At 35.5% G+C, this 26,149-nt stretch overlaps 1 protein-coding gene across 1 annotated transcript in view; it reads left to right on the top strand.

Moving 5' to 3' along the window:
- MMS22L (MMS22 like, DNA repair protein) overlaps positions 1-24,120 on the top strand; it is a 133,493-nt gene extending 109,373 nt beyond the window's left edge. Inside the window, exons 20-26 of the mRNA XM_023727574.1 lie at positions 3,430-3,599; positions 6,633-6,844; positions 9,511-9,567; positions 9,701-9,864; positions 20,184-20,280; positions 21,591-21,758; positions 23,168-24,120. Coding sequence (XP_023583342.1) covers positions 3,430-3,599; positions 6,633-6,844; positions 9,511-9,567; positions 9,701-9,864; positions 20,184-20,280; positions 21,591-21,758; positions 23,168-23,249 — 950 coding nt within the window. The 3' untranslated portion in view covers positions 23,250-24,120. The remainder of the gene's footprint in view (positions 1-3,429; positions 3,600-6,632; positions 6,845-9,510; positions 9,568-9,700; positions 9,865-20,183; positions 20,281-21,590; positions 21,759-23,167) is intronic.
- The last annotated feature ends 2,029 nt before the right edge of the window (positions 24,121-26,149 follow it).

Below are 26,149 nucleotides of genomic sequence, written 5' to 3'. Positions count from 1 at the left end.
AAGTTGCTTTCTAAGTACACTTTTTAAAAATTTATGTTATAGTAATCCCAACCTATTCCCTCCTCCTTTTTTAAAGCATAATATATACGTAGAAATGAAAAGTAAGTACACAAGAATTTTTACACTTGTTATCTTTGGATATTATCTTTATATTAGTATTTTTATGTATTTTCTAGTTATCAGTAAATATATAAAATTTTTATAGTCAGGAAAAAAATTGTTTTTATGCAAATAAACTGTATGTATTTAAATCATTCCCAAATTTTTTACTTCAAAAACTTACTTCTCTTCATGTTCCCTGTTTGTATTTTAAATACACACACACACATACACACAAATATTCTGTACTGAAACTTAAAAACCTGGGATCTGATATGGCAGTAAAACAAATGTATCCCTTCTGCTTTCTATGAACTCATAAAACTTAAGGACTTCAGCAAAGGGTTTTAACCATTGCACCAGATGAAATACAAGGATAGATGATGCATTTTTGGTTGATAGGTCCCTGCTCTTTATAAGTAATACCTGTGTGACACCCAAGAGTGATATTAATCATTTCACATGTCAGTGGTGATGGCAGTTCCTCTTACAGTTATATTAATGTTAGTTAGGAAGTGAGTTCTTCTCACATTGCTGCCATACTTAAAGTTTTCCACCTACTGGAGAAATGATAGCAAGACAGCATTATTTAAAGTATTGCTAAGTGAACATTGTGTTTCTTTATGATTGATTATTGTATTTCCTTTTACAACAGAAGATTAATGTTTCTGTTTGTTGTTCTTGGAAGTGATTATTGGTTGGGTTTTTTTAAACATCAATATATACTCTTCTATAAAAGCATATTTTTGTTTTCCTTCAGAGCTTGAATTTTAAACTTTTTGTTTTATGAAAATGACTTAGTTTTCCTTTTTTTTTTTTTTTTGCTTTTTAAAATGGAATGAAATATAAAAGTTTATGTAGTAGATGTACCACTGTGCTGTTTGTACAAGTGCTTATAGTAGTTTAAGTAGTTTATTGAATGATCTACTTTGAATTTGTTTTTCAGGTAAGGAGACCTCAGTAGCAGTAATGCAGCCTAATGGGAATTATATACCTGCTCTTAATTACTTTATTAAATAAAGGATGTTCATTTGTTAAGCTTTACTAATGTCATATGTGGCAACTGACAAACTCCTAGCATCAGTAAAACCATAATGTATTTCAAGTAGTAATGAAGCTCTTTTCTCTTCTTTCAGAATCAAAATTTAAACTCACTTTGTTTGTTTATGGAGTCCTTGGGTGGTGCAAACAGTTAATGTGCTTGGCTGCTAACTAAAAGGTTGGATGTTCAAGTCCACTGAAAGGCACTTTGGAAGAAAGGCCTGGCAGTCTACTTCCAAAAAATTAGCCATTGAAAACCCTATGGAGACAACAATGACAAAAAAAAAAAAAAAAACTCTGCTTATGTGCAAACAGAAACCTCATGGGATTTGATTCCTTGGTTTGGAGGTTTAGGGTCGTGGTTTCATAAACCTCCCAGTTAATTGGCCTGATAACATGTTTAGCGCTTCTGTTCTACCTCCTAGTTAGTCGCATAGTGCCTGGGGTCTTCAAAGCTTGCAAGCAGCCATCTAGGGCACAACAATGTGTCTATTTGCCTGGAACAACAGAGACAGTCAGGAACAGGAGGAGGAAATGGAATGTGTGGCTAATTGCCTCCATGAACAGCTGCCTCCTTTACCATGAGACAGACGAACTGGATGGTGCCCGCCTACCATTACTGAGCATTTTGATCAAAGAGTCTATGGAAGAATTCTGATTAAAAGGAAGAAAATACAGAACAGAATTTCAAATTTCCATGGAATCCAGACTTTCTGGAGCCATAGAGGCTGGATTAACCCCCCAAAACAATTGCCCTGAGATAATCTTTAAACCAGAAAATACCCCTAAAGTCTTCTTAAAACCAAACAGTAGTTTAGCTTAACTAGTGAAAAATGTCTGCCATGAGCATTATGCTTGTTCAAGATCTATGTGTATGGGATCAAATTGACAACAGCAACTCAAAAGATTAGATATGAAACTTAGGGGGCAGTTAGTTTATGGTGATAGGGGAGGAACAACCCAGCAAAGAAGGGTGAGAATGCTTGTACAACTCAAAGAATGTAATCAATGTCACTGAATTGTTCATGTAGAAACTTGAATTGGTGTATGTTTTGCTGTGTATATTCTCAACAACAGTGACAAAATACAGGCAGTCCCCTGGTAACAAATGTCCAACTTATGGATAACTCATACTTAAGAATGGACTGCCATAAAGCCTATTTATTATATTAAAAATTTGAGTTAAATACATACAGTGGCTTGTAATAAACGCACACAGTACTTTGTGACACTTACGAAAACATTGCACGGTTTGAAAGTGTTTCTTAAGTGTTTTATATGCATAGAAAGGTAAAATATATACTGTATACTATGACAAACAATAAGACACTAAATAAAGAACCTATGTAACTATTTCGACTTACCTGCAAATTCGACTTAAAGACAGATTTAGGAATGGATCTTGTTCATAATCTGAGGACTGCCTGTAAATAAAATTTAAAAAAAGAAAACTGTGGAGCACAGTTCTAATCTGACACATATAGGTCACTATGATTTGGAATCAACTCGATAGTAACTGGTTTTGTTTGTTTATATTAAATGATAAAAAGAGAAAATCAAAGTATTCTAGTGCATTTTTATTACTATTGCCATCTTCTGAAAGATGTGAAAGTTGAAGTTCAAGGAGGTTAAATGATTGTTCCCAGGTGTACAGCTAATCTTATTTTTTCTATTAATTAAATTTAGTTATAGTGCTATTTATTGCAAACTAGATTGAGACAGCCTGTAAAATTACATATAAAATAAAAATTTTGAGAAATAAGGGTGTCAAGAAAATAAAAGTAGAGGAGCATGATGAGGCCCGTGGAGAAGTTAGTATACACATAAAGGCATAATGTATAATCTTACACTGTTCTAAAGTTGGAGTGTAAATTCACCACTGAGCTTCCTAGCAGCCAAAGCAAAAAGGGAAATCTAATTAATTTCAACATTCAATCTATAATTCACGTAATGCATAAAGGTATCACTCTGTGTGTATGAGTGTATAGTTATATAGTTATAGATTTGTATGTAAATATGTATGTATGTATATTTACATGTGTTGTGTATGTATGTGAGTGCCAGTTGCTTAGAAAATTTATGTTTTTCTTGGCCCAGAGCACTGAGAGAAATTTAACTGTTTAGGATATAAGCGACTTAACATAGGTCTTGTAACTCCTATTATATCTTTCTTCCTGCTGCCTACTTTAACTTGGCCTTGTCTGCTTTAATTATACATTTTTTATTGGAATTATAAAATTTTCTGGGTAGAAGATAACCGTAACTGCTGTTTCTGTTTTTCTTTGTTAGGAATTCTTGTTAAATCATGGGCACAGATCTTTGCCACCTCTAAAGCCCAAAAATTACTATTTCGGATCATAGATTGTTTGCTGCTACCACATACGGTGTTACAGCAAGAAAAGGAGCTGCCTGCAGCTATGTTGACTGCAATTCAGAAGAGTCTTCCTTTGTATCTCCAGGTATAGTAAATGTGACTGCTTAAAAGTAAATATTGTTTTTTTAATTTTGCCTTAAAACATAGTTTGCTAAAGCAGATTTTAAAAAATTCCATTGTAGTTTCAAATGGTACATCCACTGAACAAGCTGTAAATTCTTTTGTGTTTGGCTCTGAAAACAAAGATGAAAAGGGAAAGTCTGTCCCCTGAAGGAGTTTATGGTCGAGAGGAGGCCGACTAACACAGACATTTATGGTAGTGTGCTGTTTTTCTTAGAGGCCTCAGCTATCTATCAACCAGATTGGGAATGAGGAGATGTGAGAGGAGGAGACATTGTAGAGGATATTAGGTGTAAAAGAACAAAGTGAGTAGGAGTTGGAGGGAAATTCCTTTCAGAGGGAACAGCATGTACAAGGGCATATGTTTTAAGAAAACACGACACTGGAGAAAAACAAATCATTCTGGCATAGGTGCAGATTTATTTGGGAGAAGCCGCATAATGGAGGGCTTTTATATGCCGTGCTAAGAAGTTTTGACTTTCTCTTTTACAGGGGGACCACTGATGAATTTTGAGCAAAGTGTGAATGACATAATCACATTTACATTTTAGAAAGATGATTGTGGTGGCAACATCTAAGATAGTCGGTGTGGAGGTTAGATTGGAGACTTAGAGGGCAGCAAGTAAATCATTGCAATAACCCATGCATTGTCTGAAGGTTTTGAACTAAGAGCAGATTTCAGACACATTCAGGAGCTCTAATCACAAAGACTTGTTGAGTGAGTATTGTGGAGGAACAGAAGGACATGGAATACTTCCTAGATTTCAGAGTAGTTGACTTGTAGATAGGGAGCCTGTTAGCTCAGTTGTTAAGCACTCAGCTGCTAACCACAAGTTTGGCAGTTCAAATCCACCAGCCTCTCCATGGGAGAAAGATGTGGCAGTCTGCTTCCACAAAGATTTACAGCCTTGGAAACCCTGTGAGGCAGTCATTTCTCCTCTGTGCTACAGGGTCGCTATGAGTCAGAGTCAACTCAACAGCAATCGGTTTGTTTTGTTTTGTTTTTGTTTTGACTTGTAGATAATAGTGCTGCTAACTGAAACAAAAAATTCTAGAGATGCAGGCATGAAGGTAAGAATTGATTTTTGAACAGCTTTAATTTGAGATGATATGGAATATCTAGGTAACAGTGTCTAGTAGACAGAAAAAACGGGGCTGGAGATGTACTTTATTATTCATTACGTAATGTGTGATACTGAAGATGAGTACTTCCTAACTTGGGGTTCAGCAAGGGAAGCTGAGGAGGAAGGTGAGAATGGATTTTGATTAGGTAATACGCAGTCTCTTTCACAAATGGATTTTTTCTAGCAGAATTTGAAGATTTTTGAGAAATTTTAAGTTGGCTCCTTAATTTTGCATTCATACCAGCCTTTAAAACAAACTTTATTGCGTTAAATAGCACAACCTGTGCTGCTACTCCCAAAGGGGGCAGGGTGGATAGAGGGGAGTTATGGGCAACAGGAAAGTCTGGCACGTTTGTTCCGCGTGGCCCTCGTAAACCCATACAACCCATTTAGTAAGAATTCTTACAGACTTCAAAAGTGGTAAATTTAAAAATTTGATGAATTTTCCTGTTGGCAGAATTGATTAGGAGCTATAGCTTTAATTTCTTCAGGGTACCCAGCTCTCCTCTTCTGAATTTTCAAAAAGTGTCCATTGATTACTTTATCTTTCTTTGATTAGTGCACTCTTCCTTAAACAACAGCTTTCAAAATAACAGAGTTAGGGAGTCGGGAGTCCATTATTATTATTATTATTTTATATTTTTGCTGTTTCAATTGCTAGTGTTTTAACAGCTCTATACTGTTTTTCATTAGAAATAAACATTCAAAATTTCTTAGAGGGTAAATATTTAAAATGGATTGATAACAAACATTTCTAATTATTTCTCTGGGAAAACACAGTACCAAATTATAAATGAACTTTTAGAACATAATTTGTTGCTGTGTTGGTGATTATCTATATTTAGGAACATGGGATATTTAGAAATACTGGTAGACAAACATTTCTGTTTCTCAGGGTATTTGTTTAATCGTTTAAATATTAAATACTATAATCCATATGAAAATATTTCATTAATTGTATATGAATGGGAGGAAATACACCTGCAGTCATGCAACGAGACATTGTAACTTCTGTGTGACCTTGATGAAGCTCTTAACTTCTCTAAACCTCAGTTTCCCCAGCTTTAAAATGGAGACACAATAATACTAACTTAACATTTTTTTAGAAGTTTAAATGAAATAGTGAATAAAGATTCCGTGGGCCAGTGCCTGACATATAAAAACTTCTAAATAATTTATTGTTATTCTAAGTCTCAATCTTCTGCATTTCTCTCCCTTTTTTAATTACTATTTTTTAAAAATGATCACATTTCTTAACATGCAAGATTTTTAGCATAAATTTTATAGTCTTGTTCAGACAAAGTGACCAGTACCCTACATAAAAAACTGACTTAAAAATGTATTTTATGACTTCATAGTTACATATATATGTAGTTCATGAATGTGGTGATCAAGTTTTCTGAGTATGAGAAGTAAAAAGGAGTATCTTTTGTCTTCTTCCTCTACTTCTCCCCTGCTTCCATACATACCTTAAGATTAAACGCTTGGTTAGATACAACAGCATATATATCACCCAAGCTCAGCGCTCCGTGAGGTTCATATAAGCATCATCTATTGATGATGTCCCTGGTGGCATAGTGGTTAAGAGTTCGGCTGCTAACCAAAAGGTTGGCAGCTCGAATCCACCAGGCGCTCCTTGGAAGCCCTATGGGGCAGCTCTACTCTGTCCTATAAGGTCGCTATGAGTTGGAATTGACTCGACAACAACAGGTTTGGTTTTGGTTTATTGATGATGTGAGATGTACTTGTTGATTGTGATAAACTTGTAAATTCTGACATGAATATGAATGCTGGGGACTATATTGATAAGTTCCTAGATATTGTTTATTTTTTAAAACTTCACCTCTTAGTAGTTCTTTCTTTTTCTCCTGTAGGGCATGTGCATCGTGTGTTGCCAGTCTCAAAATCCAAATACCTATTTGAACCAATTATTAGGAAGTGTTATTGAGCAGTACATTGGGCGGTTTCTTCCAGCTTCACCGTGTGGTTTAGGTGTTGGACAGCATCCTGTTTTGTTGGCATTGAAAACGTCAGCCACTGTTCCACCGATGTCATCTCTAAAGAAATGCATTACACAAGTTATAAGGTACATTTAAATATTAAAAATAGAGGGCTTTACGATTTATTAATTTCTATTAAAAAATAACAAAGCAACATCTCAAAAATATTGACAACTTTTAGGATACGGGTAGTGTTAGAAACATTTTTTTTCTGCTAACATTTCCTAAGAATTGAGTAAGATGACATCTGCTCAAGACAGCCTGAGACAATGTTCTTCAAATTGCTTCTGTTTTCTTTACTTAGCTATTATGTTTATTATACATGTCCTAAAGACATATTTTGTTTAATTTTTCATCAGATATACACTAATTGTACAAAATGCAGTAATTATATTTTATAAAATAAACATTAGGTTAAAAATGAATGGTAATATGAAAAAGAAGCAACTTGAACTCCTATTTTGTTCATCTGCTCTTTGTTTTGGTATTTAGGTAAATTAATAAATGTAACTTCTTAGGTTTTCTACTATACTCCGTATCCTTTAACTACAACATTAGAAGGTCCAGTAATAGAAATTATTTTTTCCTTGTCTTCATGAAGTATTTAGCATCATATGAAATTAGTTTTAAACATTAAGATGTTATAGTGATATTCTAATATTGGTTTTCTGACTTCGTTAATGAGCTGAATATCCATCACTTCTCATTACAGAATTCCATATCTAAAATCTGTGCTCCCTTCTGAACTTCCTTTTATGTTCCTAGTGTCCTGTTACTCAGGTTTGAGAGCTTTACCTTCTTTGTTTCCTTTCCTTTGCCTTCCTTTGGCAAATGATTGTTTCCTTCCCCTCTTTTTATATCTCTCTTGCTTTATGACATTACACCTAGACTGTTGCCAGTCCCTTGGCCACTTTCACCAGTCCCACCTAAACAATACCCCCAGATTGCTTTTCGTAAAGCACTGTTCCATTATGATACTTCCCTGCTTCCAAACCTTTATTGGCTCACTTTTGCCAATAGAATAAATTCCATACTCCTTAGCTCTCCATGATCTGTCACCTACCTTTTCTAAATGTATTACATATAGCTTCATATACAAACCTAGTGAGATTGGTTTAGTTATTGCCCCTCTAAAATGCTTTACACTTTCCTACATGACAGCTTTGTTTAGACTGTTTCCTCCATTAAAATGCCATACCTCTAGGCTAAATTCTGCCCATCTTACACCTAATATCTCAGGGTGCCATGATGCTTCTTTCTGCTTCTAAAGTTTCATTCTCTGTAGGATTCAATTTGCCAGAATCATAATTTTTTTGCCTTGCCTCTATCTGAATTCCCAACAAGATTGTTGTAATCTATCACTGTGTTTGAGACACTATACAAGTAATTTTAGTACAAACCAAAGGATAAGTGCTGAATTGAAATTAAATCCTTAAAGTCATAAAACTGTGTTAAGCCCCAGTGTTTGTGATTCTGGCTGCATTAGTTGACTTTCCTATAACCTTGCGTACTAGTAAAAACTTTTTTTCTTATGGTTTCTATGGACCATGACCATAGGATGTAAAAATGTAGCAATTTTTTTTTTTTAGTACTTAGGAAAAATACAGAGATTTCTCCTGCAACTTCCTCCATTCCAAGTTTCTTCACTCCTGCAGTCCTCCATCTGAGTTAGGGCTCCTTCCTCTGAATCCCCAAGAATTCTGTGTTTATCTTTATCACAGCAGTCCTCACACTATATTGTAATTATCTTTTCTCATCCACCTTCTCCTTGTTTTCAGAGTATTTTACTTAACTTCACATTTTTGCTCTTAAACTTGTACCTGGCACATCATAGGTGCCCAATAAATGTTTGTGATTCAGGAGTGAACACAACAAACAAAACCTCTCCCCTCAAAGAATGAATGAATCTTGTAAAATGTAATAATTTTTTGAAAGCTCGGCAGGGAATAGAAATGATTACTAATACATAGTTCCTGCCCTTAAGGAGTTTATAATCCTTAGTGATTTCCATGCCTCATTATGGTAAATTATTATTATTTTTCAAATATATATGGATGTTTAGTTTAAATTTAGCTGTATTTGCAATTTTCATATTGTCTAGGCTTTTTAGAAACTGAGTAATTGCTGTTTTCATTTAGTCACTTAACAAATGTACAGTAAACACCTGTTGTGAGTCAGGACCTCTTCTAGGAGCTGGGGATAGAAGGATGAGTCACATAAATTACTATCTTTATGATCTCTGTTGAGTCCTAATGTTAAAATTTGTTCTGCTTTGAAAGAAGATGTTAAAATCTAAATTATCTCTCTAACTCATTCACTTTCTGGAGGAAGGAAAGAGGTTAGAGCTAGAATGGAAAGCTAATACCTAGGATAGTCCTCTTCTTTATTTGAAAAAAAAAAAAAATAAGACCTCCTCCCAAATCCCTAGATAAATAAATGTGAGAAGAGATTTCTTTATGCAAATTTGACATTAGAGAAAATGTTGCAGCATTGAAGAACTGATAGAGGAGCTCAGATTTATTTTATTAAGGGGAAAAAAAAGAAAGAGAAGCTCTGCCCTGAATAATCACATTATAATGATAAACACACAAAGAGAGAAAGATAAGCTGATAGAGGAGATCAGGATTATTATATTAGGAAAAAACAAACAAATTAACAATGAGGTTCTTCATTTCTATTTTGGTTATATTAATTTTAAAACCATGTTGCTTTAAATTTGGGTTGTTTCTGTATTGTGTTTTGTCCCTAATAGCACACCAAAAGAATATGCAGTCATTGCTTCTGAAATCTTATGTTTGAAGATAGCATGGTAAAACACATACTTTTCTTTTTTTGATTGCACTTTATTAATTGGGGGAGTAAATTTTTTTAGTACATGACATTTGGTTTTGCTCTGTTGAAACTTTAAACAATAAAAAACAAAAACTTTTGCTTATTTTCAGGAAGTCTTATTTTCATTTTAAAGGATCCTCACCCCCTCCTCGCTTAGCATCCATTTTGGCCTTTATCCTCCAGCTCTCCAAGGAAGCTAACGTAGACATTTGTGATGTTGAACTACTCCTCCCCGGTGTCTTAAAATGCTTGGTGTTGGTCAGTGAACCCCAAGGTTAGTTTGTATGTAAGTTTGCATTTGTCATCCTTTTCTGTTCACAAGTTAAGAAACTATTCTTTTCCATCAGTTAAGTTGATAGTTAAAAAACTATGTGGTTATTTTACACTTGCTTGAATATACCATGACTAAGGAAGGAACAATAGCTGAGGTTGGGCATTAAAAAAAAGATTAAAAACTGACTTTCTGTTTCAGTTTAGTTTAGTTTTGCTTGTTTGTTTTTCACCTGAGGTAAATAGTTTATTTAAGGGCTATTTCCTTTTATTAGACTTGTTAACCTCTCAAAGAATAGATTTCCTATCTGACTCCTGTGTTACATGCAGCTTATTAAATATCAAGTGGTGAGGGGTCAGTGTGCTTTCTTTTATTCAGGTTTCTGCTAGAATATCTAAGCTGATTTTTTTGGGCAAACCTGTAAGGATCCTTTGATCCTACTTCTTTTGTTTTCAATTTCATCCCTGATATCTTACAAATATCATTTATTTACAAAGCATGTGAGTAGCATGCTCTAATAAGCTTTTCAGAATATACCAAATAGTAGCCATACATCTATCCTAAAGGAGTTTTTAATGTAAATAAGGTGTTCTGTGTGTGTGTATCATTATAATGTGATTGTTTAGGGTAGGGCTTCTCGGACTTTTCCACCTAAATTCTTCTAAGTGCCGAGATAAGTGAGTACAGCCCATGCTCTGAAGAATCTGAGGGCAGCACCCAAAGTGGTAGCTGAAAGTGCAGACAGCTCTTTGAAATGTTGTTTTATGTTAAAAACATATGCATATTTTTAATTAAGCTATATATATTTGAATATTTAAAATGTTCCTCTCTGCTCTCAAGCTTGGTTTTGGGGGAAAATGTTGTGTTAACATAGGATACCTTTAGTTGATGGTAGCATCCTCTTCACTGAAGAATATCCAAAGATGGGACTCAGACTTTTCTTTAAAATGTTTGCCCTTATTGAAAACTTATATATACTTTGAATTTCAGTGAAAGCTATCGTACTATATAATAGCAGACTTTGTTGAGACAGAACACAATTTGAAGTTTTGGCCAGCTTGTTGTTTCAGTGATCATAATATTTTATCATGAAGGAAATCAGGGTTTGGAAGACAGATTTTGCTGTTTGCATTTGGCGAGTAAGTGCATCACATATTCAACACAGGTAGAGTACAGAATTCTCCATCTCTGCATTGCTGTCTTTGTTAGTTGAAGGAGCAATATTAAACGCATATTTGTGTGCTTGCCTCAGAGGAAAATTCTCTTTGACTCTCCTTGTGGTCTCAATGTTACCATATGACCAGCAGTTCCACTCTGGTATGTATCCAAGAGTATTGAAAACATGTCCACTCGAAAGCTCATACACGAGAGCTTGAGAGTCGCTCTTCCAGCATGACATGAGGATCTCCTGGACCTGCTTCCCAGTGAAAATTATGTAATAATAGCAACCACTTAAATTCTCTGGACATGGTCCTAAGGGCATACAGCAAATGAAGCAACATTTTTTTCAAGAAATCTACTAAACTCAGTAGGAATAGCAAGAGTCTGTGATATTTGAACCAAAACTGCTACTTCCTTCCCCCTCCAAGCTTAGCAAGACGGGAACTCTACTGCAGACTGGTAAAGCCAAGAACATAGGGCTCCCTCTACTCAGTTCCCAGCCTGAGGACTGTTGTCCCAGGAGTGGGAGGATGTCAGCATTTCTCATCCTGCCCCCAGCTACCTGATGCTGAGTTTAATTTCCAGTAGATGGGGCTACCTTCTGTCCAGACCTCACTCATGGGACAGAAGCTTTACCTTGGGCACAGTGCTGCTGAGAATGCTATGGCCTGGATCGCCCTTGCCCCAGCCCTTGAGGTAAGGGCTTAACACCAAGGGAGGCTAGCTAAAAACCCTGGGGCTGCTACCCCTCTCTCCATCAAGCACTCAGCTTCTGAAGCAAGGGTGTCACTCGGAAAGAAGTACACTGTTATCCCCAACCCTAGCACCAGAGCAGTGTTCTGAGGTTTTGCCTGGGAGGAGAAGCAGGCTTCTTTGGGGAGCTCAAAATCTCCCCAAAGGAACTAACTTTTTGGCAACAGTGCATGGAGAAATTCAAGCCTGAGGGTGCTCTCAAAAACAGCGGAGGTTATGGTGAAAAGGCAACTGGCAAGAAATTGATAGAATCATTGGAAGTATAGGCTAATCTGTAGGTTGGCTAGGTTTGTGGGAGAGAATGGGTAAAAGATAGCTGGAAAGAGCCCTCCAGGGTTCAGAACAAATCTCAAACACTTATCTCAGTCTGTGAAGCAATTTATGCTCCAAGGTATTATTAAAAACAATGGAGCAATCAGCCAACAATTAGGGATAGCCAACAATTATCTGGCTATGGTTAATGAAAGAGACAGTAAAAGAGAGCTCTGCCAAAACCACTGTCATGCCAGGGTGACCATGAGCATATAGATGTAATATGTGTTACAGTACCACAAAAGGGGGATAACAGGAGTAGAGCTAGATAGGAGTTATATTTTTGTTGCTCACTAGAATTAAGTTCTTATAAACCTGAAGCTGATTCTGACAAGTTATAATGTATATGGTAAGCCCCAGAGCAACCACTGGGTGGTGCAAATGGTTAAAGTGCTCAGTTGTTAACCGAATCATTGGAGAACTACATGCTCCCAGAGGCACCTTAGAAGAAAAGCCTAGCAATCTCCTGAAAAATCAGTCATTGAAAACCGAGTGGAACACAGTTCTACTCTGACACACATGGGGTCACCATGAGTGGGAATCAACTCAACAGCAACTGGTTAGAGCAACCACAAGGAAATAATTTTAAAAAAATAGTGAAAAAGTCATTCAAGATTTTAAAATGCTACATTAGCAAATATTCACTTAATGCAAAAGAAAGCAGAAAAGAACAATTAGAAGAATGAAAAAGACATGAGACATATAGAAACAAAAAGTAAAATGGCCGATGTAAATCCCCATCTATCAATAATAACATTAAATGTGAAAGAATTAAATGATCCAATCAAAAGACAGAGATTATAAGACTGGATAAAAAGAACATGATCCAACTATATACTGTCTACTGGAAATACACTTTAGATGTAAAGATACAAATAGATTGAAAGTAAAAGAATGAAAAAAGATATACAAACAACAACCACAAAAAGCTAGAGTGCCTACACTAATGTTAGAAAAAATAGATGTTAAAACAAAAAATTTTACTAGAGAGAGAGTGACATTTTATAATGATAAAAGGGTATGTCTATCAGGAAGATATTACCATTATAAACATATATGCCCCTAGCAACAGAGTACTAAAGTACATACACGAAGTAAAAAATTGACAGAAATAGAGGGAGAAATTAGACAATTCAACAATAATAGTTGGAGGACTTTTAATTTTCACACCAGCATAAAAAGATCTTGGAAGCCCTCACTCCCGTCTTCACAACAAGCAAAAAGCTGACAAACTGAAAGACAACAACTCTTCTTAGATATATCAGAGAATTGAGGTCACAAGGCAAACTACTGCCCCCAAAACTGGAAAGAAAGGCATATACAGAGAATTATGGCTTACTGGGAGCAGAAGCCCACTACTGGAGTCAGTACAGGTAGGCACACTTACACTGTAACTGAGAAATTGCTGGAGGCTCATTGTTGTCTAGCTTGAGAGTAAAAAATTCCAGGGGGCACAGTCTTAGGGGGACCCATAATTTGTGAGTTTACCTCTAGGATCCTCACAGGCTTCTCACTGTGAAGATTAGAGGAAAAGTCCCCTTGCTTCCGGCAGGGGGAGACTGGAATGAAATTTTTATGTTGAAAGAAAAATCATCAACCTAGAATTCTGTATCCAGTGAAATTATCCTTCAAAAGTGAAGGAGAAATAAAGATCTCAGACAAACAAAAACTGAGGCGATTTGCTGCCAGTTGATCTCCCTTAAAAGAAATGTTTAGGAAGTTCTTCAGAGGGAGGGAAAATGGTATAGGTCAGAAATTTGGATGTGTATAAAGAAAGGAAGAGCATTAAGGAAAGAATAAATGAAGGTAAAACAAAACCTTTTATTTTCTTATTCTTAATTGACCAAGTAGATAATTGTACAAAATAATGTATCAACAATATGTTGGATGATTATGCCCTATGGATAGTTGAATGACAGCATGTTATAAGGGAAAGGAGGGAAGAAGTGGGAATATTCTATTATAAGCTACCTACACTACCCATGAAGTGATATAGTATCATTTGAAAGTGGACTTAAATAAGTAGTAAATGTATACTAAAAACCCTAGGGCAGCCACTAAAAAGAATTTTTTTTAAGTATAATTAGTACACTAAGAGAGGAGAGAAATTGGAATCACATAAAATGCTCAATTAAAACCAGAGAAGGCAGAAAAAGAGTAGAAGAAAAAAACAAGTGCAATGAATAGAAAGCCTTTTCAAATATGGTAGGTATTAACTATTTATTAATAATCACCTTAAATGTGAGTGGCCTAAATATTCCAATTAAAAGACAAACTGGCAGAGTGAATTAGAAAAAAAATAAAGACACAAATAAATTAAAAGTAAAAGGTAGGAGGAAGATATGCAATGGTAACACAAATCAAAAGAAAGCTAGAGGAGCTATAGTAATTTCAGATGGAGCAAAGTTCAAAACAAGAAAAATTGTCAGAGATAAAGAGGAACATTGTGTAATATGAACTAGGAATGGAAGCAAAGTTCCTGAATCTGATATAGGGCATCTACAAAAAACCCACAATATTGTATTTAATGGTGAAAGACTGGATGCTTTCTCCCTGAGGTCAGAAACAAGACAAAAAATGTTCACTCTCACCACTTCCAATCAGCCTTTTAGTAGTTCTAGACAGAGCAATTAGGCAAACAAAAGAAGCAAACGGCATCTGAATTATAAAGGACGAGTAAAACTATATTTATTTGCAGATGACATGATCTTGTATATAGAAAGTCCTAAGGACTCAGTAAAAACTATTAGATTAATAAACTAATGAACAAGTTCAGCAAAGTTACAAGATCAATGAACAACCTGAAAATGAAAGTGAGAAAACAATTCCATTACAATAGCATCAAAAAGAATAGAATATTTAGGAATAAATTTAACAAAAGAAGTGCAAAATTTATACTCTGAAACCTACCAAACTTTGTTGAAAGAAATTAAACAGGATCTAAACAAATGGAAAAACATCCCATTTTCGTGGATCAGAAGACTTAATATTGTTAAGATGGCAGTACTCCTAAAATTGATCTACATATTCAACATAATCCCTACCAGAATCTCAGCAAGCTTGTTTGTAGAAATTGACAGTCTGATTCAAATATTCATATGGAATTGAAGGGATAGGCAAAACGATCTTGAAAAAGAACACAGTTGGAGTACTGCAACTTCCTAATTTCAAACTTACTATAAAGCAATAGTAATCAAGACAGTGTGATACTAGTATAAGGACAGACATATAAATCAGTGGAATAGAATTGAGAGTCTAGAAATAAATCCTGTGGTCTGGGGTCAACTGATTTTTTTTTTTTTTTTTTTTTTTACAAGGTTACCAAGACAATTCAATGAGGAAAGAGTAGTCTTTTCAACAAATGGTGCTAGGTCAAATAGATAGTCACATGTAAAAGAATGAAATTGGACCCTTAGCTAACACCATATATAATTATTAACTCAAAATAGATCAAAGACTTAAATGTCTATGTTCACACTATAAAACTCTTAGAAGAAAACATAGGGATAAATCTTCATGACCTTGGATTTGGCAGTGGATTCTTAGACATGACACCAAAAGCACAAGTAACAAAAGACAAAATTGATAAATTGGACTTCATCAAAATTTAAAACTTTGGTGCTGTAAACATCAAGAAAGTAAAAAGAACCTACAGAATGGGAGAAAATATTTGCAAAACATATGTGATAAGTATATAAAGAACTCTATAACTCAATAATAAAAAAATAACTAAAAAATGGGCAAAGAATCTGAATAAATATTTCTCCAAAGGAGATATGGAAATAGCCAAAAAGCACATGAAAATATGCTCAACATCATTAGTCACTAGGGAAATGCAAATCAAAACCAAAATGAAATACTACTTCATACTAGCTAGGTTGGCTATAATCAGAAAGTCAGATAATAACAACGGTTAGGGGCTGGGAAGGATTTGGAGATGTTGGAGCCCTCATTCACTGCTGTTGGGAATGTAAAGTGGTGCAGCCACTTTGGAAAACAGGCTGCTGATTCCTCAAATGATTAAACCTAAAGATACCACATAACCTAGCAATTCCACTCTTCGTTATATATGCAAGAGAAATTAAAATATATGCCCACACAAAAGCTTGTATACCAATATTTATAGCAGCATTATTCCTAATGGCCAAAGGGTGGGAACAACCTAATGTCCATCATTTGATGAATGGATAAAAAAAATGGTATATCCATACAATGGAGTATCATGTGGCCATAAAAAGGAATGAAGTACAGATGCATGCTACAAGTACATGGATGAACCTCAAAACATTATGCAAAATGTAAAAAGCCAGTCACAGAAGACCATATGTTGTATGAAATATCTAGAACAGGCAAATTCATAGAGACAGAATGTAGATTAGTAGGTGGTTGGAGCCAAGGGAGGAGGGAATGGGAGTGACTGTTAATGAGTACAAGGTTTTTTGGAGGGTGATGAAAATGTTCTGAAATTAGACAGTAATGATGGTGATACAACTCTGAATATACTAAAAACTGCTGAATTGAATACTTATTTTTATGGTATGTGAATTGTATCTCAGTAAATCTTCTATTTTAAAAATCCTGAATATTAATACTCTATGAAGGCTATTTCTTCATGTTCAGGTTCTTTTTCTATAGAAGACCTTTTTTTGTTTGTTTTTAAAAGAATACATCTTTTAAGAAGAACCAGCTATACTGGCTCTAGGAGCACCTGTAATATAAAACGTTTGCTCAATAAAGCACATGTGCTGTATATTTTCTGTCCACTATCCCCATGCCATGGAAAACACTGTCTACTACTTAATTAAGTTCATCATATGGATTTGGGTTTCTGAAAAGTTTCTTATTCTTGGAAAAAGCATTTTTTTTCAGCTACTTATGTACTTAGTGTGTCAAAAACAGCATGACAAAAAATTCAGTAGCATTTGGAACATGTTGGATTTTCTGCCTCCTTTATATTTTTTGCAATATTTTTATGTACAAATGTCCAATTTTAAAGGATTTTGTTAAAAAGATTTAATAGCTTCACGAAGAGTTGGATTTTTTGTTTGTTTATTGTAGTTTAAATGAAGTTTATATTTCAAGTTAGTCTCCCATACAAAAATTTATACATAGTTATGTGACCCTAACTGCTCTCCCCATACTGTGACAGCACACTCCTCCTTTCCACCCCTGATTCCCCATATCCATTCAACCAGCTCCTAACCCTCTCTGCCTTCCCATCTCACCTCCGGACAGAAGCTGCCTATTTAGTCTCTTGTATCTACTTGAGCTAAGAGCCACGCTCCTCACGAGTATCAGTTTATGTCCTGCAGTCCAGTCCAATCCCTTTCTGAAGAGTTGGCCTTGGAGATTGTTTTAGTTCTGGGCTGATAGAGAATCCGGGGGCCATGCTTTCCGGGTTTCCTCCAGTCTCATTCAGACCATTAAGTCTTGTCTTCTTACTAGAATTTGAGTTCTGCACCCTACCTTTCCTCTGCTCCATCAGGGACTTTCTGTTATGTTCCCTGTCAGAGCGGATATTGGTGGTAGCCAGGCATCATCTAGTTTTTCTGGTCTCAGGCTGATAAAGTCTCTGGTTTATGTGGCCCTTTCTTCTCTTGGGCTACTACTTTCCTTGAGTCTTTGGTGTTCTTCATTCTCCTTTACTCCAGGTGGTTGGGACCGATTGATGTATCTCATATGGCTGCTTGCAAGCTTTTAAGACCCCACATACCACTCACCAAAGTAGGATGCAGAACATTTTTTTAATAAGCTTTGTTATGCCAGTTGACCTAGATGTCCCCTGAAACCATGGTCCCCAGACCCCTACCCCTGCTACTCTGTTCTTTGAAGTGTTTGATTGTATTCAGGAAACTTCTTAGCTTTGGTTTAGTCCAGTTGTGCTGACTTCCCCCGGTAGTGTGTGCTGTCCTTCCCTTCACCTAAGATAATTCTTGTCTACTATCTAGTTCGTGAATAACCCTCACCCTCCCTCCCCACCCTTGTAACCATCAAAGAATGTTTTCTTCTGTGTTTAAATCTTCTCTTGAGTTCTTATAATAGTGGTCTTATACAATATTTGTCCTTCTGTGACTGACTAAATTCACTCAGCATAATGCCCTCCTTCATTGTTGTTCTTTATCGTTGCATAGTATTCCACTGTGTGGATGTACCATAATTTGTTTATCCATTTGTCCATTGATGGGCACCTAGGTTGTTTCCATCTTTTTGCTGTTGTGAACAGTGCTGCACTGAACATGGGTGTGCATATATCTATTCATGTGACGGCTCTTATTTCTCTAGGATATATTCCAAGGAACAGGATAGCTGGATCATATGGTACTTCTATTTCTAGCTTTTTAAGGAAGTGCCAAATCAATTTCCAAAGTGGTTGTACCATTTTACGTTCCCACAAAGAGTGTATAAGTGTTCCAGTCTCTCCACAACCTCTCCAGCATTTATTATTTTGTGTTTTTTGGATTAATGCTAGCCTTTTTGGGGTGAGATGATATCTCATTGTAGTTTTGATCTGCATTTCTCTAATGGCTGACGATCGTGAGTATTTCTTTATGTGTCTGTTAGCCGCCTGAATACCTTCTTTGGTGAAGGGCCTGTTCATATCCTTTGCCCATTTTTTAATTAGGTTATTTGTCTTTTTGTTGTTGAGGTTTTGCAGTATCTTGTAGATTTTACAGATTAGATGCTGATCGGATTTGTCGTAGCCAAAGATTTTTTCCCCGTCTGTAGGTTGTCTTTTTACTCTTTCGGTGAAGTCTTTTGATGAGCATAAGTGTTTGATTTTTAGAAGCTCCCAGTTATCTAGTCTCTCTTCTGGTGCTTGTGCATTGTTACTTATGGCTCGTATTCTGTTTATGCCATGTATTAGGGCTCCTAGCATTGTCCCTATTTTTTCTTCCACGATCTTTATCATTTTTGATTTTATATTTAAGTCGTTGATCCATTTTGAGTTAGTTTTTGTGCATGTTGTGAGGTATGGGTCTTGTTCAGTTTTTTGCAGATGGATATCCGGTTATGCCAGCACCATTTGTTAAAGAGACTGTCTTTTCCCCAATTAACAGAGTTTGGGCCTTTGTCAAATATCAACTGCTTACAGGTGGATGAATTTATGTCTGGATTCTCAATTCTGTTCCATTGGTCTGTGTATCTGTTATTGTACCAGTACCAGGCTGTTTTGACTACTGTGGCAGGATAATAGTTTCCAAAATCAGGTAGTGTGAGGCCTCCACTTTGTTCTTCTTCTTGAGTAATGCTTTACTTATCTGGGGCCTCTTCCCTTTCCATATGCAGTTGGTGATTTGTTTCTCCATCTCAGTAAAAAATGCTACTGGAATTTGGATCGGGATTGCATTGTGTCTGTAGATCGCTTTGGGTAGAATTGACATTTTCACAATGTTGAGTCTTCCTATCCATGAGCAAGGTATGTTTTTCCACTTATGCAGATAAGAGTTGGATTTTTTAATATGTCTGGTGTGTAGTGGTTAGTGCTACAGCTGCTAGCCAAAAGGTCGGCAGTTCGAATCCACCAGGTGTTCCTTGGAAATTCTGTAGGGCAGTTCTTTTCTGTCCTATAGGGTCGCTATGAGTTGGAATCAACTCAACAGCAACAAATTTAGGTTTTTTGTTTGTTTGTTTTTGGCTCATTTTAAAAGTGAGAGTATCTAGTTTGCTACTTACATATTTGGTTAGAAGGTGGGAGGGATATGCTTTTGAGATAAAAACAATTAAATCTACCTGTCTTTAAAAGCTTTCTTTTAAAGGCTTGTTTTTTTTTTTTTTCTTATGTACTAGTGTTTGCAGGATTGGGGTGTTATAGTGTTTTTGAATATGGACTCCTTTCTAAGAGAAAGACATAATATCTTCACAAGTATTATTGGTGTCAAAATAGACTTAAGCTTTTTACATTTTCTTAAAATGGGAGATGGGCATAATTTAAAACAAAACAACACGTAACTATTTCATTTTGAAAACTAACATAAAAGCATGTACATACTTTAAGAAAACAACATATTTTTTTCTAAATCAAGAGTGTTGATAAAAATGAGGATCCAGATGGTCAATTCAGACATAGTGTGTAATGCTATAATTTTTCTTCCTAGTTAAAAGGCTGGCCACAGAGAACCTGCAGTACATGGTAAAAACCTGCCAAGTGGGGTCAGAAGGAGAACCTGCCGCCCAGCTGACTTCTGTGTTTAGGTAACTGGAAAACATGCCAACTGGCAGGGAGACTATTGCCAGCCATTTGACAGCTAACATGTTGTTTTAAATAACTAATTATCCAAAACATAATGTGTTACTACTTGTTTATAGTATTTCAATTATTGCATTTTTGGCAGAGGTTTTGTTACATTGTGTTGTTTTATTAAAAGATAAAAGTGCCAGGGAAAAAGGTAAGTGAGCTGACTAAAATTACTTTAGAATTTAGTAAGGCAGAATCTTGCATGTAGTTGAGAAGAAAAAGTGGGAAACTTGAGTCATAGTGACAGGTGCACAGGCCTTCAGAGCTTGGTGAACATGTTAGACAGGATCCAGTGTAGAAGTGCATGTCAGTGGTTTTTTTTACTTTAGATCCTCTGGACACAGAAGGCTCCATTATGTTTTATTTGTGAAGCATAGACTTTGTAAGAATGGATCTGTTGTCCAGAAGAATTATAGTACAACTTGAGGAACATTTTCTGTTTCCTTTTTTTTTTTAATGTTTCTTTCTCACAGTTTTTACTAGTTCACCTTGATGATGCATATTTCTGCCTTAGCACTACCATGGTAAATAATGCAGGTCCATTTCCTTCATTCTATGTTGGATCTTTGACTCCTCAGTTTTTATCTCATCACATAATTGGTACTGGTCAAGTGTTTACAGTTTATTTAAATTGTGATCACTTGACAGTAGTGGATTTGTGAAAATGTAAAGACCTAGAAAGGAAGAAAAGAATTTTATATAACAAAGATTAGGCATTTGCTGTCTATAACTCATTAAGCTAGGTTGGTTTTATTTTGTTGATTTGGTTGAGGGGAGTGGAAATTGTTAGGGTAAAATATATGATTTATAAAGTCCTACCTAGGAGTCTAAAGTCTCTTCTTTAAAAATAGATTCTGAATAACTTGCTTTCCTCATAAAAGTAATGTTTGATTTATCTAGATATATGAAAGTCTGAAAAATAACTAGGAAACATGATTCTTTTTTCCCCTCCATACCCCCCTACCACCCAGATTTGGAGGTAAAGAGGATAGCAAAAAAAAAGTCCCTGGGTTTAGAGTTTTTCCCCTTATTCCCCCCAACCTGGGATTCCAACTCATTGCCCTTCACACTCAATGCCATTTCTTGGGTCATGGCTTACACTGAAGTAAATCATTTCAGTTCTTTATTGTAAAGTGTTACAGATAATCTTCACATCTCATCTAGATTTTTATGGCAATTCTACGTCAGGTTACAGTGGATTGCCGTGTAGAGAGCAGCCCAAGGAACTGCCCCATGAGTAATCTTAAATAACCTGTTTTGCTTTCAGGCAGTTTATCCAGGATTTTGGGATGAGATACAGTTATCAGGTTTACAGCATCTTAGAAACAGTAGCAGCATTGGACCAGCAGGTTGTTATCCACTTGATTTCTACCCTCACTCAATCTCTGAAGGATTCAGAGCTGAAATGTGGCCTTGGTAGAAATATTGCACAAAGGTATGTTTGCAATTTGATTATGCTCTTTAGAGTAGTGATTATAAAATCTAGATTCATTTTATAGAAGTTGTTTATTTGCTCATTCCCAAAAATTTGCAGTGTGTTCAAGTTGAAAAATATTGTTTCAATTCTGTGATTGTTACTAGTTTTATAAAGTATGATGAAAGTAATGTGGCTTATCAACAAACTTAGCAGAGCTGACACTATTCACATATTGTTCTTTTCAAAGTGACCACCTTAGAGGGTGGTTTGTTTATTTCAGTGTGCTGCTTTTGCTCAAAACACTTTCAGTGTTCCTCACTGGGAAGTGGACTTCAGAACCTTTAGTCTCTTGTTTTCTTATAAAATCCATGGTGGCAAATCGTAACCCTTTTAGGCATGCTCAATTTATTGAATCAACTGTATCATCTCTATCTGGTGAGTAAGATGAGTGTCCAATTAGCTTCCCTGGATTTTGGTTAAAAATAGGTAATAAGGCTTGATTTTTCTTAGAGGCTTATAAACCAACTGAAGATTGTTCAGAACTATTTAGAATAATTTCACCATTGTGTGAATAAACCAATAGCTCCTAAAAATACTGTTTGAGTGGGGTCAGTATTCACACTAGAATTCATGTTCCAAAGTTTGTTACAGTATTTTAATTGCAACATGTGTGTATGTGTATGTGTGTGTGTAGCTAACATCTGACTTCTCCAAGTGGTCTTCAAGTGTAACTGAAAAAATTTGATAGACCCTCTGTCAACCATCCTAATGTAGTATATTATTGGGACACATGGCTTGCTAGCCTGTCACCTTATGTGGCCAGAAGTACCAACGAGAGAGGGATGGTTTTAAAGATTCTGAGTAGCACAGGTATTATAGACTAATGAAATAGCTTCTGGGTACGGTAAATCTGAACACCATCCCAAATACAAGGAAGTACTGGAGAATCTGATAGGAGAAACAGTGTTTTATATTCAAACTTTGTTACTTCTAGAAGTTAAGGAAGAGAATGGGATATATACTAAAATTTTTATACAAGTCAGTTTTATGGTTATAGGATTTTTGTTTTAACATGTTTATGCCAGAATTCTTCCCATTTTAATCATAACATCGTCTCCTTAGCAATATTCATGAGTATATTTCATTACCTATCAGCATTGTATTATTTCAGATGATTAATGAACCTTTACATGCCCCTTAGCCCATGTTTTGTATATAAAAATCAGCTTAAAAATCTTTCAGTAGATCCTAACATCTGGCTTTTTTCACAATATACATAAAATGTTATTTTTTATAAGTGGTGTCTAAGTCTGCTGCTTAGAGAGGTAGATAGGTAAGTAGATAGACAATTTGTTGATACTTAAATGAAAAATAATTAGAAAAAGGTAATAAATATATTTGCTTTCTTTTCTTTTTTTCTTAAACAGGGAAGCCTATGGCAAACTTTTATCTCACCTTGGACAAGTGGGACAAGATGAGATGCAGAGACTGGAAAATGATAATACTTAATGTAGTTTGTGATTCATCCTCTTTATTGATTATCACAATCTGAAGCCACTTTGCACCACCCCAACTTCTACTTTTAATTAATTGTATAATGTTCTTTTAAAAATACTAAGATTTTTTTTCCTTACATACCTGTAAGTATAAAGTATATAAATAAGGAAATAAAAGGCTAATTAACTGTTATAGGATCGTTGGAATTGAAGAAACTTTTTCTAACTGGGAGTGTTGTCTTGGTTGTACTGGTTGCTCCATCAGCTTTTTACTTTGATGTGAGTTCCTGCCTTGAGACTTGATTTGTGCATGTTTATTTTTTTAATTTTTGAGGTTTTTTTGTTTGTTTGTTTTTTACAATTTATGTTTTAATATGATACTTTTTCAAATTACCTGGCTACCCTATGCTGTTTTTTTGGGGGGATAGAGGAGAGACTATCTTTATTTTCTTTTTTGTTTTGTTTTCTCATACTATGTGTGAGGAAAGTTCATAAATAAAACCCTTATAAAACACACTTAACTCCGTTAGGAATAAGTCTTAGTCTGGCTAAATGATTGTACATATAATACCTAAAAATTTTTAAACCTAAGCCTACAGTGTTTATGATTATGTTGCAACAGTTGCCAGACTTTTTTCTCTACTCATCCTTTCAGAATTGTCTTTAAAAGACATATTACAAGGAAGAGAAACAAAAGCCTTTAACAAAACAATAAATAATAAACTCAGGAATATTTTAAGATTACAAATTAACAGAATCGTAGAAGTCAGCTGATCTGTCTCCTTGCTCTTCAGTCAGAGCCTCTTATGACAGCATCTTACCATTTACAGGGAACCAGTTTAGGTTCATTTAGTAGCTATTATTTCTCAACTTTTAACCCCATCCTATCTAGATTGTTTGGAGCCCTGGTGGCGCAATGGTTAAGAGCTCGGCTGCTAACCAAAAGGTCGGCAGTTTGAATCCACCAGCCAGTCCTTGGAACCCCTATGGGGCAGTTCCATTCTGTCCTGTAGGGTCACTATGAGTTGGAATCGACTCAACGGCAATGGGTTTTTATCCAGATTGTTTAATTACCGGTTAGGCCCTGTCCTTGACTCCTTTTGTGGTGAACATCATTTGGTAGAAAGAGCTTTAGTCCTAGCCTTGGGAACCCACTTAGGCTTCAGCCCTGCACTACTTTGTGACCTTGAGCAAGTTACTGAACCTTTCTCAGCCTCACTTCCTTCATGGAGAAAAAAGTATAGCAATTTCTTATCTCTCTATTTTACAGTATTACCGTAAGAATCAAGGGGATAGTGTATGTGAAAATATTTGGTTGCCTGTGTTCTGTTTGGAGGTGTACAGATATGATTACCATAATATTCATGCACAGGAGAGGTGAAAAACACCTCTCAACTTTATTCCTCTTTCTCTAATGAGATAGCCTAGATAAATGATCCCTTTTTTCAGTGTTTTCTGAAAGATCATGTTTGTTAACCTTGAAATAATTTTTTTGTTTTTTTCTTCAGACTCTAGTCTTTATCAAGGTTCTAGTATTCCTTCAAGAGAGCATTTCAATCCTTTTTTTTGGCTCTAGAAGTTTTTTTTTTTTTTAATGAAATACATTACAATCAGCATTCTATAGTTAATAATGTTCTCCTAATTCTAATCTGCAAAGTTCAGATGAGTGCCTGTTACTTTCATGACATATAAATGGTCTATTTTCCCTTTAGATCAACTGTCATCACTACAACAAATGGAATAAATAAAAGCTTCTTTAAGGCTACATAATATACTGCATAGCAATCAGTTCTTTTCATTGTGGATAGTGACTTATTAAACTAATGTATTGCTTTGCGAATCTCAGCAATTGAGGAAGTTTTATCTATTTTAAAATAAGGTTTTGTCTCTAAAGAGGCTATATATGTATATAGAGATATTTATTTTACAAGGGAAATTGATAAAGATGTCTTTGAGAATTTTGCTCCCTAGAGTATGAAACTTTTATGGGATAAGAAAAGCTTCCACTGAATCATGCATTAGGGTATATGTCTGTACATGCCAAGAATATCTAAAGTTTGTACTTAAAAAATCAGTAACAAAAAAAACCTTTAACAATACATGTATATATGTTGTGTATTTATGTATAAATAAAATTTGAAAAAGCTGTGTCCTTAATTGAAGAAAATTTATGACTCAGTTCCTTTTCTTGAAAGTCTTCCCTGACTCTTCATTTAATTGCTACAGTCCTGTCTTTTGTTCCCAGACTCTGAGTACTTTACATCCACTTCCTTAATTTTTTGAAATACTCATTTTCCCCTAAATAAACTGTTAAGTTCTGAGGCGGTTGCTTTCACCTTTGTAATGTAAGCCTTACATTCTCTCTTGGTCAAATATGAGAGTATGTTCTCTTTTCTTGTGTTCTTTGGCCTCTCTGACATTTAAATTTTCCTTTATCTTCCTTCCCTTCCTCAATGATACTGCTCCTTCCAATACATATTGTTACCTTGAGAGCACCTTCTTCTTTCCTTTCCCCAGTGGCAAGATCTGCTTCTTCACCTGCTCCTTCTCATCACTTTTCTAGTAATGATCTGATAACACTGGCACGTAATTTCTTCTCTCAAACCTGTTTCTAGTGCTAATTTCTCACTAAACCACTCTGGTGGAAACCTCCTGAAATCTCAAGTCAACGTGGCAAACTGCCCTTGTCACCTTCCATTCTAAACTAGCTCCTGCTGTAATTTTCTTCGCAGGGAAGACACCATTTTCCCAAGTCACTTCGTCTTGAAACTTCAGAGGCATCTTGGATCTCCATTCTTCCCCACTTTCAGTTGATCACCGTACAGGCTGTTAGACTGTTCTTTGCTTTTTGAAATCTCTTACATCCATCCAAACTGTTTTCTCTACTGGGTACTAAACTGTCGTTCTTCTTGC

This window comes from Trichechus manatus, unplaced genomic scaffold (genome assembly GCF_000243295.1).
Source record: "Trichechus manatus latirostris isolate Lorelei unplaced genomic scaffold, TriManLat1.0 scaffold00017, whole genome shotgun sequence".
Taxonomy (NCBI): Eukaryota; Metazoa; Chordata; class Mammalia; order Sirenia; family Trichechidae; genus Trichechus; species Trichechus manatus.
This window is presented reverse-complemented; position numbering and strand designations above follow the sequence as displayed.